Raw genomic sequence first — 19,271 nt, forward strand, 5'->3', positions numbered from 1 at the left:
GATGGACATCCCCGGAGTCGTGGCAGCATGTGCTGCCTCCAGCTTGGTGGGTGTGAATATATGGGTGAGAGGCAGCTGGGGTGAGTGTGATGGGAAAGGAAGCTGAATAGAAGGCTGGACAAAATTTGTGGCAAACTAGGATGCATGTGGAATACACCTGAAACTTTCATCTGTCTTGTTGGCATACAATAAAACATGACATAAACTGATAATTTAGTCTTTCTGTCTGGCCGAGCCTGGATATTGGAGCAGGTGTAGCAGCTAGTTTCCCTTTCTTGCTTTTACCTGTACTTGATATAATGCTTTGCTTTTATTTTTCGTGTTGTACAAGGCAGAGATTAATTCACAGATATATGCAGGATGTGATCCAAACTTGCAGGTAAGTCAATGGCCTCTGCATTAGCAGTGCAAAAGCCTTCACATGGAATGTGTATTTATTGATTCTTAAATCATGTATGAAACTATTTGAACTCTTTATAAAATGTGAAAGTATCATTCATCCTTCTTTGCAAAATTTCTTGAATCTTAACAGCTGTACAGTGAACAATGGGCTATGCTTGCTTCACTTTCACTAGGTATGTCTGACTTTGCCTCTTCTTATATGGATGAAGTCCAGAAGCTATATACTAGCAACAACATAAATGGCAAAGTAAAAAGGGATGCTAAAATTGTGCAGAGTTGAAAAAACATGATAATAAAATTTAAAAAATCGACCAAAAAAACCAAAACACCACCACCACCAAAACCAACTGAAAAAAACCCTGCCCCAAAAAGAGAAAGGGTCAAGAAAGAAACTTGGAAAGGATAAATAAGTTCCATGTGAAAAAGAGACTTCGAGAATCTCAAGGACAGAATGGGTTGAAAGGCAGCAGAACTCACTGTGCACAAATGCCTGCAACTGAGACAAAGGCACTCAACGCTGGAAACAAAAGCACCTCTCCCTCCCCAAGTACAGGCAGCCCAGACCTTCACTGTGCATGACAAATTCCCCTGGGAAGTCATTCCACTTTGAAAACCAACCTTCATCCCAGCTGCAGCTGCTGGCCCGCTGGGGTCCACAGCCTGGATGTGGCAGGGCTTGCTCCCCCGCACCACAAAGCCCCAGCCCACCGCATCCCCGACGATCTGGAAAGAGAAGAGAAGCACATGATAACTTTCAGGCAGCTCCATGAAATTCAAGGGGACAACATATAAATGGTCCAAGACGTAATTTCAACATCTCTATACTTCAAACACATAGTAGAGGACGTAGCCTACAGGTTGCTATGTCACTCATGAGAAAGGCTCTACCCAAATTATTTCTCTTGCTTTTCATGAACTTTTTTTGTTGAACTAGGAGGCTGTAAAAAGAAATGCTTCCAATGACTAAGTTCAAAAATGTCTTTACAGAAAGGCTCTAAAAGTGTATATGAGTCAAATTTCTGTCACATCAAGTAGGAAGACCCTGGTAGAAAACTTTGTTTTGGGTAGGTGATCCATTCCTGCAGAGCACAAAGTATTATCAGGAACACAAAGTCTAGATGAGTTTGTATTATACAAATGTAATTGTCTTTATGTAATTTTACACTCCTTTTAAGTCAGCAGTACCACATTGGCATAAAGACAGGATAAACAAGTGCAGAATCAGACCTGAAATGTGTGGAAGTACTGATAACGGAGTTTGGGATTTTAAAGTACAAACCTCAGCAAATGCAAATAAGCTCTAATTATCCCATCAGAAAATGTCTGTTTGGACTGCCTAATGCATACAGCATGCAGAAAATAAAGAAAAATACTGGAGACATACCGTGAAAGTTTTTCTCACATATGGGGCTCCAGGCATTAAGAGCTCATCAGCAGTCACAGGTCTCTTTAATACTGTGAAGGTATAGAAATGAATATTAAATATAACCATTCCTCTGGAGTTTCTCCTAACAAATAAGATACAGTGTTGGGATACAAATCTTTTTGGTCCCATTTCCCAGACATGCTTTCAGTTCTTGCAGACTTGCTTGAAAGTAATAAGAGAACAAGGAAAAGCCTGCAGAATGAGTATAAATGATGGGATCTTTGGAAAATTGAGCCATTTAGCCAACAGACTTTGTTATCTGCAATTAAAATCCCCTAAACATTATCACAAACATCAAAAGTGTCTTTTCCTGTGTCCAGTGTTGAAATCTTCCTGGCATAGAGCTGCAATTCTTCCCGGCTTGCTGTGTGCTTGTTGGGTGCTCTCTGCTATTTCATCTGAGTTGGGTTTGAATCACAGACTTAAGTAACAGGAAAATCCTGGTTGTGTCAGCAATTATCTCAAGAGATTTCTGCAGTTGTAGGCACAGACCTATAACTCAGTCTTGTCCAGGGACAGGCTAGGTAACCTATAGCTAGCTGGGATTTTACGTGAAAGGAAATACCAGCAAGTTTATGCAGGTGAATCCCTATTGCATTGCTATGGAACGGGATAACTTTCCTCTCAAAAAAGTAAATTTAAAGTTTTGACAAATCAAATTAATACCATTTTTTTATTTATCTATAAATGCTTCACAAGACAGAGAATGACATAAAGATATATATTGTTCATCGTACTGGCCTGCTTCGCCCTTAAAATTATGGCTGTTTTCTTTTAGTGATAAATAATTTTGATGATGTCTGTCTTTTCAGTTACAGGTGGGATGCAAAATTTCCCACAGATGGTATTTGAAAACATTCCTGGGTTTCTTAATGGCATGCATTAGAGCAGGGAGAATTCTAGCATACGAATCAATACCTTTTTTTTTTTTAATTTTCCCATGGATTTTGACAAACTGTCATTTAGCCAATGTTACACATTGCAGAGTATGTCTGGTCAACGTAAAAAAACCTGAATGATTGTGCTCATTTAACAAGTCAGAATCAGATAAATCATCTGTGCAGGTCTCCCTTATGTGCCTCCCTTCATTATACCTCAGAAATACTTTTTTGTTTGATGATTGGTTTTCTACATGATTGGTCAAGTCACGACCTGGGTGTTTTTGAAGTGTTTGCCTGCAAGAGAATTCATCCGACAATAAATTTACCTCTGACTTGTGTTTATTAGCACGTAGTTCAGAGATACATTCTGTGTCTGGATAGCAGGAAACTATTTGTGAACAAAATCGCTTTATAGTCCAGCAGAGGATTAAGAATTCCTTGCAACATTTACATCTGACAGCCTTATGTTAACCTATGTGAGCTGACGTGTGGTCTTGTACTTGTGCTATGGGAGAAATAACCCTACACTGCCAGTAATTGTATAATTCCTAAGGATCAGTCTGTTTATAAACCCATTGCTGTCTTCTTTCAAATATGAGTCTGTTAAAGCTATTCAGAGTTTGAAAATGAGTCCTAAGGGAATATTTCTTTAAAAAAAATAAAGAATTCATGCAAGGGCAATATCAGCCTATCCTTTTTCTTCCAGTGTTGTGTAATCAGCTGCATTAAAATAAACTTGTTCTCACTACTCATGGGTTGACACTTCATATAAAATCAGAACCATAAATGAACTGAATAGTTGGCGTACTTCAGATAACACACACATCTAGGGACAGTGCACGAATGCTGTTTTATCTGTCCCAGAAAATTTTCCAGGATGTAATTAATGTGCTGGGGACAAAGAGCTTCCCATAGAAAACCTACCAGAGCATTTCTGGGCAAGTATACCTGAGAGATATTCTACCAAAGCATGATAATGTGGCACTCTTCACACAGAGGCAAGCTCCTTGCCTGTACGGATAAGCATACTGGAAGGTGGTGCTGAATGCCCAACAGCCCAAAGATGCAAAGACCACTAGCACTGACAGCATTTCCAGGTCTGCTGTAGGGAGTTATGGCTTCTGAGCATACTCTCCTACTGAGTCCTTTCAATTTTTTTAATTAAGAGCCTCATACTGAATTCCCAGCAGAGGCTAAGGAGAGGGAAGGACATGTGCTAAAAAGAGAGAGAAGGAAAATATCCCTGTAAATATGTTTCCCTTTTTGATGGCCACTCTGCACAGCAGGAATGAAATGCACTTTAGTTCACTCCTCTCTGGAGTGAATGGTCAATGTTTAGAACAGCATTCATCTAGTGCTTGAGGCACTCTCTCGTAATCACTTCAAATGCCAGCACCCCTCTGAAAGCAAAGATTACACATATCCACTGAAGCCTTACCCCATTGCACAGTACTCCCCACAGCACCAGCAGAGACACAGCAAATCTGAAATAATAAGGAGCTCAAAGGGCAGAAGGGATCTTGCTTTGAAATTTGTGGCTGTTTCTGAGGGAAACAGAGAGGTTGAAACAATATCTATCTTGTTCTGTTTTCCTCTTCCCAGATGTACAGTAAGAAACAATTTTAAGTGAATTGTGGAAGAATGGGTGTGTTTAACCTTCCGGCTGGGATAGGAAATCCTTTCAAAAGGAAAATAAGCTTCAACACTACTTTTACCTTTCAAAACAGACCAATGTAAAACTTAAACAAACAAAAATGCTAAAGTGGTCCCTGACAGGCTGAAACAATGCTGCCTCTCTTCTTTTTTTAGAGGCTTCTGTTTTCTCAGTGGTGTTATTTCAGAGCAGCTCAAGCAGTCACTGGATAGTTAAACTCTCCTCTGACTTGCACCAAAGGAATGTCTCTATGAGGAGATTTGAATTGGTTCAGAGCTTGGCAATGAAGAGGCAAATCTAGGCCTCTGACTGCATGTCCTCCAAGAGATAAACTGCAGCTCAAACCACAATTATGGACTTGACACAGATATAACTGGAGGCAGACGTCTGGCTTGTGTTCAGCAGGACTTCAAGCTAGAAGATGAGACTTCAAGCTAGTCCCTTCTGGCCTACAAAACCTGTGACACTGTGAATTTTTACGTATTCTTGAAAACATAAGCTTAAGTGTGATGTTGGGCATTCTCCCCAAACAGATGTCTGCACCCTGGCTCCTGTGCATTGTAAGTGATCCTGATGCTCACCAGATTTGGGGTTGCAGAGCACGGGGGGACTGCTGCTGAGCGTTGGGCTGCTGCTGAAGTACCCGCTGCTGCCACAGCTGCTCATGCTGCTCCTTCGCACTGCTGACACAATCTTTATCTCCTTGGTGGGACTCACTACAAACAGAGAGAAAATACAGAGGGAAAGGGAACTGGTATCAGTTATTAAACCATTTCCCTGGTTTCTTTGAAACAACAGCAACAATACAAGCTTTCATTGACAGCACTGGAAAGGGCCAGTATGTCCTATATAGAAGAGTCACTGCATGAGTGTAATGCTGTAGCTAACAGGATGGCTGAACTGCTCCTATTGCAGTGTCTTCTAAGAGGCATTGCAATGTAGGGAACTAAGTTTTTCCAGTTTTACTCCTTTCAGTTCTTACTAGATATTGCTGTACATAATGCTGCAGGGCCCCTTCTCCTCACTTTAACTCTTCTTGAAAACTCCACATAGAATGTATAACAAATTACTTTGGGCTTGGGGGATTTTACCCAGTTCTGGTTGTTCATGGATACCAAATTCTGATCAGCATCTGAAATGATATTGATACAGATATACCCCAGGGAGTTAAAGATTTGGTAACTTGAGGGAATGGACAATCCCTATGAAGAGGGACACATCATACCAGCCCTGCTCTTTTCTTTGAACAGTGACAGGAGTTACCTGAGAGAAAACTGGTGTGTTTTCTGTTGTCGTGGTTCTGTTTGCGCAGGCAGAACGGGCTGTCATGGCTTTCAGGCATCAAGCGGGATTTCTCAGTGAGGAGCTCCATTAATCGCCGCCGCCGGCGAAAGTTCATTCTGCACTGATAGAGCAAGTTGCTGTCCATGAAATGGTGCTTGTTGGACACTAAGAAAAGAAATGGATAGAGAGTGTATGCCTGGTAGGATTGAAATCAGAGCATATCTATCTGCAACACGTGCACTACAGGCCTTGGTGTAAAGAAGCAACACTCAGAGCTCTCCTCTTCCCCTCTGCAGACTCAGAAAGAGGAGGAAGGTGGGGAGCTTCACACAGGAGCTTCAATATACACACTTTTATAGCAACAATAACAAAGTAGGAATTGTAGTGGTCAGTGCTGAGAGGAATCTTTTACACTACCTTGATTAATGACACGCACTTCTTATTGTCAAGTGGAAATAGAAGTACATTATCTCCTCATGACCAACTGAATAGTGGTGCACCCCCATATGTGTGCTCTTTGCTGCTACTGGTCAATAAACACCACACTTAGCACTTTATGTTGATTTTTGTGTAAATTCATCAGTACAAGGCAGCTCCTGGGAGCTCTTTCCAACTACCTTGTTCAAAGCCATAGGGCAGCAAAAAAAGCAAGACCTGTGTATTTCCTCTTGTCTTGTTCACCACAGACATCATGTCCCAGACATTTCCTGCAGGCCACTTCCCCCCTTCACACGGATACACGAGGTTCGAGAACAGGCAGCTGGCCAAAAATCATTTCTTACATAATGAACAAAAGTCTTAATTGCAACCTGTTTTGGCACTGACAGCAAGTCCCAGGCTGCTGGTGTCAGAGCAAGAGCGCTGAGCCTACCCACAGAGTGAAGCATTGCCATAATGTTTGCGTGTTTGCTGCCACTGATGCTGCATCTTCACAGCGATATAAAATGCAACAGTTGTGGATGGAGCTCTGTGCCAGGTCCTGGAAGTGCTCTGACTCTTGCAGGGTCTGACCCCAGGAAAGCCCTCTGGAGTACTCCCTGCATTAGTACTGCAGCATCTTAATAGCTGCAGTAGGTGTTTGGGCAGGATTTTCTCCATCTTCACATAGCTTCTGTGATCATGTTACAGAGAAATCAATTCCTACAGTTGACCTTTTCCATGAAGGATCTAGATTTTGGATTTACCTGGTTTATAAATTGCATTTCTTCCAATACTGAATCATAAGAACTGGTGGGCTATAGGTAATTGTATGTAAAGTGTAAAAAACAACACAGGTATGCACTGAGGTCAGTCAAGCCTATGAGTACATACATAACTCATAGGCAGATATTGAACTTCTGCCTTGCTCTTTGCTCTGCCCAACACATGAGGTCGAAAGGCAGCAAAGTCCAAGGTGCTACACAGGACTCAGAGCCTGGAGCCCTACTGGCTTGCCTTCCTTTCATCCCCATCCCCAACAGAGTCTTTCTTGCTCTCATCCCTTCTTAACACCTCCCTGTGTCTCAGCTTGCTCTCCATGGGCCCCACCGAACTATATCACACACGACAACCTTGCAAAACAGGCTGTATTTAGACATAAACTGCCAGAATGTCATTTGATGCCTGTGAGCTGAAGAAATAACCTCAAAGAGGAAAAAGTCCAGTCACCTTCCCCAGGGATGCCAAGTCACCCAGACAATAAGGAAGACTCCAGTCGTAGACATGATTCTCAGGGCCCAGTCTTCTGTATGGATGCAGAAACTGTCATATGAGGTCAGATCATTTACCCACCTCGCAAAGCAGCATGTCTCTTGCCTGTCTGGATCACTGTCAGAGAGTCCACTGTACAAATGGACTTCTGCCTTTGGGACATAAGGAATAATCAAGACACAGGAACTTTCTGAACACAAGCACGTGTTTGTGCCCAAACTGCCACACAGATCATCTGCCCCAGAGTCCTCCAGCATGGCACAGGCCGTAAGGCATCCCTTAGGATTCTGAAATGCTATGTTTTTTCATTAAGAAAATAGAAAGGTCATGCCAGTCAGCCAAGCTCCGATTTCTCAAGTACCATCTACACAAAAGACCCCTAACCCTAGATCACCTAGTTCTGTCGAAGATCTTTGGAAGAGCCAGGGCCGCTTGGCTTTTGTCTGCTTCACTTTCGTGCTGAAACTGTTGTGTCCCCAGATCAGCCACATGCATCCTCCATAAGCAAAATGGTTTTGCCAGTCCAATTTAACATTGGAAGCAATTTGTTACTGTGTCCTGACATGTTAATTATTGCAGGCACACGCTGCTGCTCTGCTCCTCATTTTGGATACATATAGTATGCAATACTATTGAACAATGCTTACTAATAGTCACTATTTTTGACGAAGGGAAATAGAGGAGGAGAGATTTGGAAATTGGCCTACATCCCCAAAAGGATTTGCTATCAGAAGCAGAGTTAGTACGTAGGTGTTCACAGCTACCAGTCTCATTTTAAGATCACTGACATAATACGTAAAAGTATCAATATCTAGCAATATCCTACCACATTATTAGGATAACCGAATTTAAATACAAAAAAACCCTTTTCTTTTTGAGGCCATCCTAATCTTAAAAAGGCAAATTCTACTTATTCAGCACTACTGCGATTCATAATATTAAAAGACAGGATTAGTGTAGCCAGCCACTTGCAGTATAAGAAATATCATTATGGTTTATGATTCAAGTTAAATATTATGACACTATGGTTTTTAAATAAAATTATTCTGTTGTTTGTGTCATTAACTGAAGTGCTCTGACAGTCCTCAGAAATTATGATAATCAGAGATCAACACATACTCATGCTGCAGACACCACAAAACATTCTGAAATTCAGGAATTACTGACCATGAACTAGATAAGGTAAACATTTTTATGTCAAGCTACTGAACACATTTTAGAATAACAATACTTGTTTTGACTGAAATATTGTAATATTTATATACTTGAAATAGCAAAGCTTAGGTTTTCCACTGAAGTAATTAATCTCTGCTGTTATCTATTTTAGTCCAAGAAAGGCTAATTTTTATACAGTAAATGAATGCAAGTGGAAAAGGTAAGACCAGTGACTGGTGTGTTGGAGAATACTTTTGTATGCTTTTCACAGCAAAGGGTTTGCAGCCAGAATGCTTATGACAAGTAGCCTGTATACAGAATCTGGAGCGCTCATTGACTTTCATAGTTTAATTCCTCATTTCTAAGGATAGTTCACATTTCATGTGAGAGTGATACAGCATCCTCAGTTTGAGCAAATAACGTGTTTGTAGCACCATGTAACTTTTTGCATATATAAGAAGAAGCTAAAAATATAAACAGGAGTAGTATAGCTCAAACAGCCTCCTTCTGCATACATCATCAAATAAAATCTCTCACCAAAATTATTACTGTGCCCCTTGGGGTTTTTTTTAGCCATCTGACTTATTCTTGATTTGTAATGAAATGTCCAGGCTGTGATTCTGACTAAGCATGAGTGTATCTGTAAGGGTGTGGAAAAAGGGATTTCCAGAGCATGGGTCAGAAGAAAGAGACTGAGGAGGGGGCAGCAGACACAGATGTTGGCTGCCTCTGAAGCTCTCCTCAGGTGCAGTAGCTGACTTTCAGCAGGAGCCAGGAGAAGCTGCACATGCCCTTGTCCTTGATAAATCACAACTATGTGAGTGCCAGAAGCAGAGCACACACAGAAGGTTGGTTTTGTTGTGCTTAGTAGTTGCCAGGTGAGAGGTGCAAATGCAGGCACGGGTGCTCAGCTCAACCGCTTCAGCATCCCGTGTTTTGCTGCAAGCAGCAGATAAGAGCAGGAGTGAAAAACTTCTCCAAACTGATGGCAGAATGCTGAGAGGGTTCCACAGACTTTCTCAAGAGGGTTTCTTTAAAAGTGCTTTAGAGGTTGTTACCTCTGGGTGTTGACTCAGATGCAGTAGCAGATAAACTTGTGGCACTTGACAAGGCTCTTGCTCCAGGTATCTGTACCTCTCCTGGAAGCTGCTGCCCCCAGGTAGGGATTGACTAATTCAGACTACTGCTGAATTAGTTCACTGCTCTTCATAATACAGCATAGAAAAACAAACTGGCACACACTCCAATTTGTCTTAAACAGTCAGGCTGTGGCTGACCAGTGTCAGGACCTGTATTTGTACATTATGAGGGTGATGCAAAGAGCAAGGTGGGGTGACTTCATGTTTCTTGTTCCAGTTTAATTCACTGCTGTTCATGTGGCAACATGTCCCTGTTACAATGTGCACCCTTACGCAATCGAAAGAAATGTACCAAGGAGAGTAAAGTAAAACTGTGGTGACTGGCAACCACCAAAATCATAAAAGTGCACAGGAGCATTTATGGTCCTGGAGGGAAAGGCACCAACACTAAGTCACAGTCACCGATATCAAACTGTGGAGTTACTGTCACAGCCCACCAGTCTAATCTCCCACATACACACACAGACCACAAAATTTCTCCCAGAAACCAAGTTTAAAAACTATCTTTAAATCTTACAAAAAGTTCAGTTTACTTGCACCTTATAGCAGTCTGTAATGACCACTTTACTCTTCCCTTTAAGAGCTCTTCAAGCCTTCAGTTACTTTCCCTGACAGGCAATAATGATTTTACTCAACGCTGAATTTGTTCAACTTTAGCTGCTAATCCCTGGATGTTGTCACACCTTCACCAGAAAGTTACATAAGATCTGGTCGTAAATCTTTGCAAAGAAGTCTGAAGAAACGAAGCCAACTCTCAAACACATTTTTTATCAACTGAATAAATAACACCCCTTAAATTCTGATATTTTTTTAGCCTTCCTTGAGTCCTCTTCAGAATTTCTTTATCTTTCCTAAAAATCCACTTACCAGAACTGCATGCCCACAGCTACAACCTCACTCCCCTTCTATTACTTGCTGTTGTCCTTTTTGTACACCTTAGGCTCACAGTTACTACAACTGTAACGCACAAGTAGCATAAAATGGGAAATTTGTGTTCTGTATATCCTCTTTTCCCGCACAGCACTGCTTCACAGCAACAAGTAGAGCCCGTATTCTCATTTCCTGGCTGTATTGCCTTCTAGGTACACCATTAATTACACAAAAATACATCTCTTCTGGGGTAATGACTATTTAATTAATAAAGTTTACTGTCTCATCTGTCCCTAGAGTTTGAAAATTTCATTGGCAAGGATTTTATCTGGTCATTCCCCATTTACATTATTGTTAAGACAAGAAAAATCACAATATTTATTTTGGATTTTCTCTGATCAGGAGCACTTAATGTTGCAGCTTTGGTGCTTCTTGTGTCTGGCTGCTTCACAGTTTCTGTTTAGATACACAAAATATAAATAGCAACATCCATGCAAATCTTCTTTCAGCTTCTGATTCTGACATAAAATCCTAGGATCTGCTTGTAGCTCAAACAGGCTTTTCTTTTCCACTTTTTCAAGGAGGCTGATGCACAGCAGAGATAGAAATATTAGCTTTACATCGATTTCATAGAACTGAGGAGGCTTTAGAAAGTACAAAAGCCTGTTTTAATAAATGGTATGACTCATGCCTTAAAAATCAGGCCATTTTCATAACTGGCTTTTTCCCTAAATCCCTCCCACCACTTCAATTCCCCATGACTTTTAGCGCTGATAATCTGTGTACATCTCCACCGCAGTGATTAATGCTTTCTACCAGCTGAAAGCTGCAGTCCCCAGTAGGCCGCATCCAGTGATGCACTCCAGCTGCTCTGCACGTCCCCAGAAACAACGCTGTCACCAAGCAAGCTTGTGGCTGGAGCTGGGGAAAGGCTGTTCCATGTTGAGGGAGCAGTGAGAAGGAGATCAAAGTTCCCCAAGGAGCCAGATGAGCAGCTTTTCTCGAGAGAGCAGAGGACACACTGAAGTGTGCGCCTGTTTGTGTGAGAGTGTGCTTGTGCTGGGGTTAAGAGGAAGAGGTTATAAAAGCATGAACAGACTGTATCGAGTTTTCAGCATGGATATGTCGTATCTTTCACCATTTAAAGACAAAGGCAGCACTGAATCTTTTCAGCAGCGCACAACACATTTCCAAGCCTTTTGCTCCACAAGGTAGCAGATCTAGTCTATTCAGAAGTACACTTTATCCTTTTAATGAGGTAGTTTCCTCTATTAAAATTATGTGAAACCTAGTTCAAAGCTGCAGGAGATTATTTTGGACTTTCGCTACTACTGGCTGCAATAGTCTGCACTTTCATATAGCAAGTCACAGATGACCATACCAGTTTTGACCTCTGGAGTGGCAGGATATTGCCCCAAAAGAGTTGATGTCATACCAAAAACAAATGCAGGATGATGAGACATACACTGGAGGGCTGCAGGGACTTACAGGGGCCTGCTGGGTTATCTGAATGAAGGCATTGCCTGAGCTGCTCCCACCAGAACCCAAAGTTGCCCAGGGAAGGGTCTGGCTCCTGCTCCACGTCATTTTGGTTCCTCACTCCCCTCTCCAAAGCAGAACCAGTGTTGAAAAGGGAAGGAAACAAATCAACACTATAAAATACTAGTTCCTTAAAAAAATGCCTCTCTCTGTGGATAGCACACAGTTTGCTGAGCCTGTCTCTTCTGCGCCTCAGGCCTTTGGCCAGTCCAGTTTTGGTCCCTTGCCAGAGAAATGGTGGAAGTGTGTGTCCACTTTGGTTTCCACAGAGCGATGGCAAGTCCACAGGCTTGGCAAACACTGACCAGCTGCTGAGACCTGCCAGGGTGACGGCGTGGCTTTCAGCCAGCCCTGACTCAGCTCCACGTCCACACCTCTGCCACACAAACCTCCCACTCCTGCACCGTCCCTCATCCACTCCTGCCTTGCACTGACACACATGTGGGTGGAGGAGAGTCACTGGTACTTTATTCGCCACTGGACAATGCTTTTCCCATTCCTCTCAAAGCCTTCCTGTTTTTCTGCTAATCTGGCACAGCAAATGCATTTTAATAATGGCACCTATTCAGATTAGTTTCCTTTTACACATTGATGAATTCCACCTGCTTGGAGCTCCCAGAAATCCAGGGAGAGAGACTACAGATGTTCAGTGAGCACAGTGCCCTGGGTCTTGGGTCTTGGATTCCCAGCACCATATGAATACAACACTTGCATTTCCACCTTTTATGAATGTTGATATGCTACGCAGACTGTAGATAAGCCCACCTGTGAATGTATTCAACTGGTGTGTTAAACTTTCAGCAGTGCAGCTGTGTGAAATCGTATGTTTTCTCGTTTGGATTGCAAGGAGTTCACTTTGAACAGACAACGGATCTAAGCTTGAACTACTCTTGTTTCCACCAATCCTCTCATACAAAATTGCAAGACAGATCCCAGCCCTGAAATACAAAATCCAGAGAGCTGTTCCAGCTCATCCTAGTAAGGGTGAAGCCAATAACCATGTCCAGAAATAAGTAGGTCCTGGAACTGTAAGGAGGCCCAGAAAAAAACATTGTGCTATAATTAGGGAACCATGTTCTCTGAGCTGTTTCAATGAACTGTGGTATATTCACATGCACTGGCTTTAAAGCATCAAAATTACAATAGAAAAGTGTAAAAAATTCCTTGGGAACTGAAATTCAGAGTATCCCACTCTTATTAAAGTGGTCTGTTCTGCTCAGCACATTAACATTTCAGTTTGGCTGCCTTAAAATAGTTATGCGGATAAGTGTTTCTATACACATTTTGTCTTTTTAGTCAGTTTGCCACCTATTTGCCATCTATTTTCAAATACATATTACCTGCTCTAGCATGAAAATCCAGGGTTGAATCACATGTATTTCACCAGTCTTTTCAGTTTGTATATGAGGATTTATCATCTTCAATTTAGCAAGTTTACAGAACATAGCCAACAGCTTTTCTTTGCTTCCAAATAAAGTATGGAAAGTACAGTCTGTGGCAAGGAAAGCAGAAGATGAAAAGGCCCATCTGGGTATCTTTCTTTTTGTTGCAGCTGTTAAAAACTGAAACCCATTCTCTGTCAGAAAAATAGAATTCAGTAGTTAATAGGAAAAGAAGTCTTCATATGTTATTTACATAAAACATAGAGCATGTGGTTCTTTCAAAAACAAAACCCATTCCTGCTGTAGATAAAGACAACTGCAAGAAGAGCACAACAAGAAGCTGACAGACAAAGAAGCTGGGAGATTATAAAATTACATATGAAGTTCTTATTCTTTGACTTTCCTACAAGGGCAAAATCATGAAAAATATGCAAAGTGGTCTCCAGATTTAGCACAAGCAGATGAATTACTGTGGGTGAGGTTACTGTTCTTATGTCTGGGAACTGCCAGGGAAGAACTGCCACACAAACAACTGAGTGATTCTGCATGGTGTCAGCACAGGGGGAACTGGGCATATAATAAAAACAAAGTTGTGTTGCAGGACTTCAAAGACTAATTGAAGGCTTGTGATTTACTGAGATATAGCAAGTATATACCTGTAAAAATGTGATGTGTTATAATTTGCAGCACAATGAAATCTTGGATATATCCAACAGCTGATATGATCCAGGAGTGAGATCAACTAGAAAAATTATGTTAAAAAATATATGTGTTAATTTTGGAGGAGAAAATCTATGACAAATTAAGTCAAGGATTTATGTTATGGTTCAATGATACTTATAAATTGCTACATGCAGTTGGTATTTCCAAGAAAGGGGTTCCAAAGAGAAATCTTGAATTAACAAAGAAGTGGTATTTCACGTATATGGCAAGTTTTCACTTACAAAGTACAAAATATCAGCAGTTGGACATCTAAGGTAAATATTACAGCACATAGTTCATTATTTACGGCAATTATAGAAAAGAGGGAAAGCTTTTCAGCAAAAGCAAGAGAAATAATACTTTGTTAGATACTGAATCTACTTCCACAATTATAACGAACTTTCAGCTGCATCATGTGTCTTGATACTTAAAAGTTAATGCACTGATCATCTTCATAAAGGAAATGTTGCTGTATAAAGGTACAGAGTTCTTGCAAACAATAGGGAAAATTAAATATATGCACAGGACTTCTCTGCAGAGACATGGAGATAGCACGTGTCAATATTTACTGTTCTCACTAAGTCACTACAAAGTGTTTGTTTTCATCTCTGAAAGTCATTTGCTGATAAAAGATTAACTCTTGAGAGATTATAAACACCTGCTTCTGTGCTAAGCCACCAGAACATGTGTCTGCCTTGAACACACTAGGTCTGGTCAAGTGCAATTACCTCAATAAAACTTATAAAGTTGAGGTGTTTTAGAGGAGGGTGGGGGCAGACGATACTGATATCATGCCTAAGACATCTTACTGCATATTTACTCCAGATTTAAAGCCATAAGCTGCCCAGAATGGTTACATTTTATTTAAGACTTTTAAAAAGCCTTTTGGTTTGTTATAACCTCACATTTGCGTCCGGACAAAACGTCACACACACACTTCTCTAAGAGAAATTCTTCTAACCTAGTGAGAAAAATTATATTTTGGCAAAAGTTTTTTACAGGAGTAAAATACAACCAAGAAAAAATATTTCACTATAGCACTCAGCACAAAGATGCATTCCACAGAATACACCTATTGCAAATAATCAATATATCATCTTCAGTAAAACACAATCCATTGGCTTTAAGTTACCCACGAGAGAGGGAAAAGAGTAAAAGAAGAAAACATTAAAAAGGTAAAGAATGAGAGAAGAAAGAGAGGTGAGAAAGGAAAGAAAAATGGTTACCGACAAGATTCGAGGATTCACATGGTGCAGACAGCAGGAGAAAAGAGAGAGTAAGAAAAGGAAAAACAGTTTCTGACAAGGTCTGATGGTTCACAAGGTTCAGGTTGCAGGAGAGAAGAGAGAGCAAGCTCAGGTGGAGTCTTGTGTATTTATACAGTTCGGTTTTCCCTCCCAGGCAGGATATCTGGCCAGTGCCTTCCAGGCCAGAGTGAGATGAGCTGTAGCCGGTCAAAGGCTGCAGGGGCATGGTATGGGCAGGCTACCAGGCAGGTTTGCCTTGACTGATAGCCTGGCTACAGGGCCTTCAGTGATGCCACATGCTCTCAGCAAGCCTCATTTGATAAGGCAGGCCTTACCATGTACCTGCAGGTCTAGGCCCAGTCCATCCCCACATACACACAGCCACATGGACAGTGAGTTGGTTCTGACCCATAGCAATAATTCAGTGACATTCACATCCAATATCTAACACTACCATCATAAAATCCTAGCGCTGATAAAATCATATAATCCTTTAGGTTGGAAAAGACCTCTAAGATCATCAAGCTCAACCATTAACTCAGCACTGCCAAGTCCACCATGAAACCATGTCCCTAAGTGCGACATCTCCACATCTTCTAAACACCTCCAGGGGTGGTGACTCCATCACTTCCCTGGGTAGCCTCTTCCAATGCTTGACAACCCTTTACACGAAGAAATTTTTCCCAGTATCCAACCTAAACTTCCCCTGGTGCAATCTGAGGCCTTTTCCTCTTGCCCTGTCGCTTGTTACATGGGAGAACAGGCCGATCCCCACCTGGCTACAGCCTCCTGTCAGGCAGTTGTAGAGAGTGATAAGGTCCCCCCGAGCCTCCAGGCTTTACATTCCCAGCTCCCTCAGCTGCTTCTCATCAGACTTGTGCTCCAGACCCTTCACCAGCTCCACTGCCCTTTTCTGGACACACTTCAGCACCTCAATATCCATCTTGTAGTGAGGGGCCTGGAACTGAACACATGATTGGAGGTGCGGCCTCACCACTGCCCAGGTCCTGCTGGTCATGCTATTTCCAATACAAGCCAGGATGCCACTGGCTTTCTTGGCCACGTGGGCACACTGCTGGCTCGTGTTCAGTCGCTGTTGACCAGCACCCACAGGGGCTTTCCCTGGGCAGCTTTCCCGCTACTGTTCCCCCAGCCTGTAGCATTGCCTGGGGTTGTTGTGACCCAAGTGCAGGACCTGACACTTGGCCTTGCTGGATCTCATACCACTGGCCTCAGCCTATTGATCCAGCCTGTCCAGATCCGTTTGCAGAGTCTTCCTACCCTCCATCAGATCAACACTCCCAACCAACTTAGTGTCATCTGTGAAGTCGCTGACATTGCCCTTGATACCCTCATCCAGATCACTGATAAAGATATTAAACAGGACTGGCTCTGATATTGAGCCCTGGGGAACACTCTGAGCTGGGCCATCCAGCCAGTTTTTTACCCACTGGAAAGTGCACATACCCACACAATGGGAACACAGTTTTTCCAGGAGAGTGCTGTGGGAAACACTGCCAAAGGCTTTACTGAAGTCTAGGTGGACCGCATATGTCAAAGAAGATAGCTGCTAGCTTCATCTCCAAAAGAGACTTTTTCAGGAAAGCAAAGCCTTTTGAGAACTCATCACATCTATTCTGCTGGTCTCCGTCTGGGAATCTGCATCCCAACCCCCTGGAGTAGAGTGAACAGCCATACAAAACACTTCATGTTGAACCATGCTGTGGTCACTGCAGGGGAGGTGCTGGAGGGATGTCAGGAGGGAAATATCACCAAGCACATGGACTTGAGAGTCAGCAGCAGCTTGGAAAATAACAAAGCAAAAGAGCCAGAATGTGATCTAGCATGGGAAGATGAGTGCTGCTGCTCAGATCCGCATTTCTCACAGGCCCAACTGGTGGTACATGCCATAGGATCTGCAATAGAGGGCAACCACTGTGCGTTTATACTCCACAATATATTGAAAAGTATTTCTACATCTTATATGATTTGGTCGCTGCCACAGAGACATGCAAGTATTCACCTTGCAACACGCACGTGCTATCCTAAGAAAGCATAGGTTCCTCTTAACAGTATTAACCAGATTTTAAAATTGAAAGTATTTATCACTAGATATTTCAGACTGTAAAAATTTCTGCAAGGCAGGTGGATGTTTCTCTATCCCCCAAGCTTCCAATGAGCCCTTGGAGGAGGACAGGAGTACTCAGTCTGTCATGTCAGTGGTGCTTTGCAGCTGGGGCTGCAATTGCAGGATAAGTTCTGCAGCAAATACCATAAGCAAGTATGAGCCAAAAATTATTTCAAAACCAGCTCTGCAGATACCCTCTTTCATCCTTGGACATCAGTATCTCTGTTTTCCAAACTGAGAAAGGGCTCTGACTGTGTGGATGCTCATGCTGACCTCTGCCTGCTCCCAGCCCATCCTTGTTTGATCTGATCTACCCTGGAGCTGGCAGAGAACTTCCTTCTCCTCTTGTTGCCTGTGAATTTTGATCACAGTAGCTAATCTGTCCCACCATTTCCATATAAAGAAGAACTAAGATAGATCCAGTCTCCTGGAAGAAAGTTTTATCTGTTAATATTACCAAGTTCTACATACCTCACCATACTAGAAATGGGCATTTCTACAGCTAAGAAATGTGTTCTGGGCACCTCTTGTCCCTGCCCTTATTGTATGTGCATCACCTTGTGTAAAATTCTTCCCACAGCTTTTATTCCTGTATTCTGGATGAAGGCCATCAGTGTTCACAAAAGCAGAGTAAACTACTGGCAATTACATTGCCAACACAAGTCTTCAAGAAATATACAGTGCACAATTTCCTGGTACTTATATTTTTTTATTCCATATTACCTGGGGGTACCAGTCCATAGGAAAGGACATCTGGGCCCTATTTGCAAAAGTGGTGGTTTGTGGGTTACAATTTGTGTGCGCCAGTGGGATTCTGGAAGGAAGCAATTCAGCACTTAAGTACATTTCATCGTTTTCATATATGGCAGGGGAAGTATATGTAGTTACACAGGCCCAAAGAGATCAGGAAGATTACTTTTAAACTGAAACATTTTATACTTTTACAGCATTTATACAATTCCTCTTAAACCACTGTTTTCCTTTTTAAAATTATCATCAGTGTTTGTTTCCTGTGTGAAACCTGGTTTGTGTCTGACCAATTAAAGAGAAGATAAATGTGTCAGGAAGCTGTTTTGAATACAGTGCCTCAGCTGCAGAATACAGCTTCTCTGAGTAATTGAAATGAAAGTCAGCATCAGTAAAAATAAATTGCATAATTCAGTTGTGGCTGGAAAATTACTATTGAGATTGGCAACCTGATGCAACTATTTCTGTTACTTTCCATTGCATTCGGTAGGGTAATAAATACTTCATAACAATAATATAGCAAGATTATTTTATTCCATATTGTATATATCAAACAATACAGCTAACAAAAGATTGCCTTTAGGGCAGGAAATGTTTTATTCTCCATTCCTGTTCAGTCAAGAGTCTTTCTGCTGGTTCTGCCAACAAGGATGCCAATTAGTGTCAAGTAACATTTTGGTATTACTGATGAGAGACAAAATAAAGGAAGCATAGTATGGTGAAATCAATTTACTGTATTAAGAGACAGAAAGATATCTGTCTTGTTTTTAAATTGGATCTAGAACTCAGTAAGATGGGTGGGAGGGTGTTGGGGAGAGAATACAGCTCCTGCCATTTCACAGTTTATACGCCCAATTCTGTACTGTGAGTTTCCATTTTGAGCTCCCTTTTTAGAGGAAGTCAGCATTACATGAACCTTCAAAACACACAGATCATATCCAGTTACTAAGCTGAACCTCAAAACAGCTCTGTGTTAATTCTGCTAGTACTTTCATCAATATTCCTAACACTATCTAGACAACTTGT

General features: G+C 41.8%; 1 protein-coding gene across 2 annotated transcripts in view; it reads right to left on the reverse strand.

Annotated features, from left to right (window-relative positions):
• DEPTOR (DEP domain containing MTOR interacting protein) overlaps positions 1 to 19,271 on the reverse strand; it is a 74,750-nt gene that overhangs the window by 18,377 nt on the left and 37,102 nt on the right. For both annotated transcript variants that reach the window (XM_064645921.1, XM_064645931.1), the window contains 4 exons: positions 5,627 to 5,812; positions 4,945 to 5,079; positions 1,787 to 1,857; positions 1,021 to 1,125 (listed from right to left, as the gene is read on the reverse strand). In XM_064645921.1, the coding sequence (XP_064501991.1) occupies positions 1,021 to 1,125; positions 1,787 to 1,857; positions 4,945 to 5,079; positions 5,627 to 5,812 (497 nt within the window). The remainder of the gene's footprint in view (positions 1 to 1,020; positions 1,126 to 1,786; positions 1,858 to 4,944; positions 5,080 to 5,626; positions 5,813 to 19,271) is intronic.

Source organism: Pseudopipra pipra, chromosome 1, assembly GCF_036250125.1.
Source record: "Pseudopipra pipra isolate bDixPip1 chromosome 1, bDixPip1.hap1, whole genome shotgun sequence".
In the NCBI taxonomy this organism is placed as follows: Eukaryota; Metazoa; Chordata; class Aves; order Passeriformes; family Pipridae; genus Pseudopipra; species Pseudopipra pipra.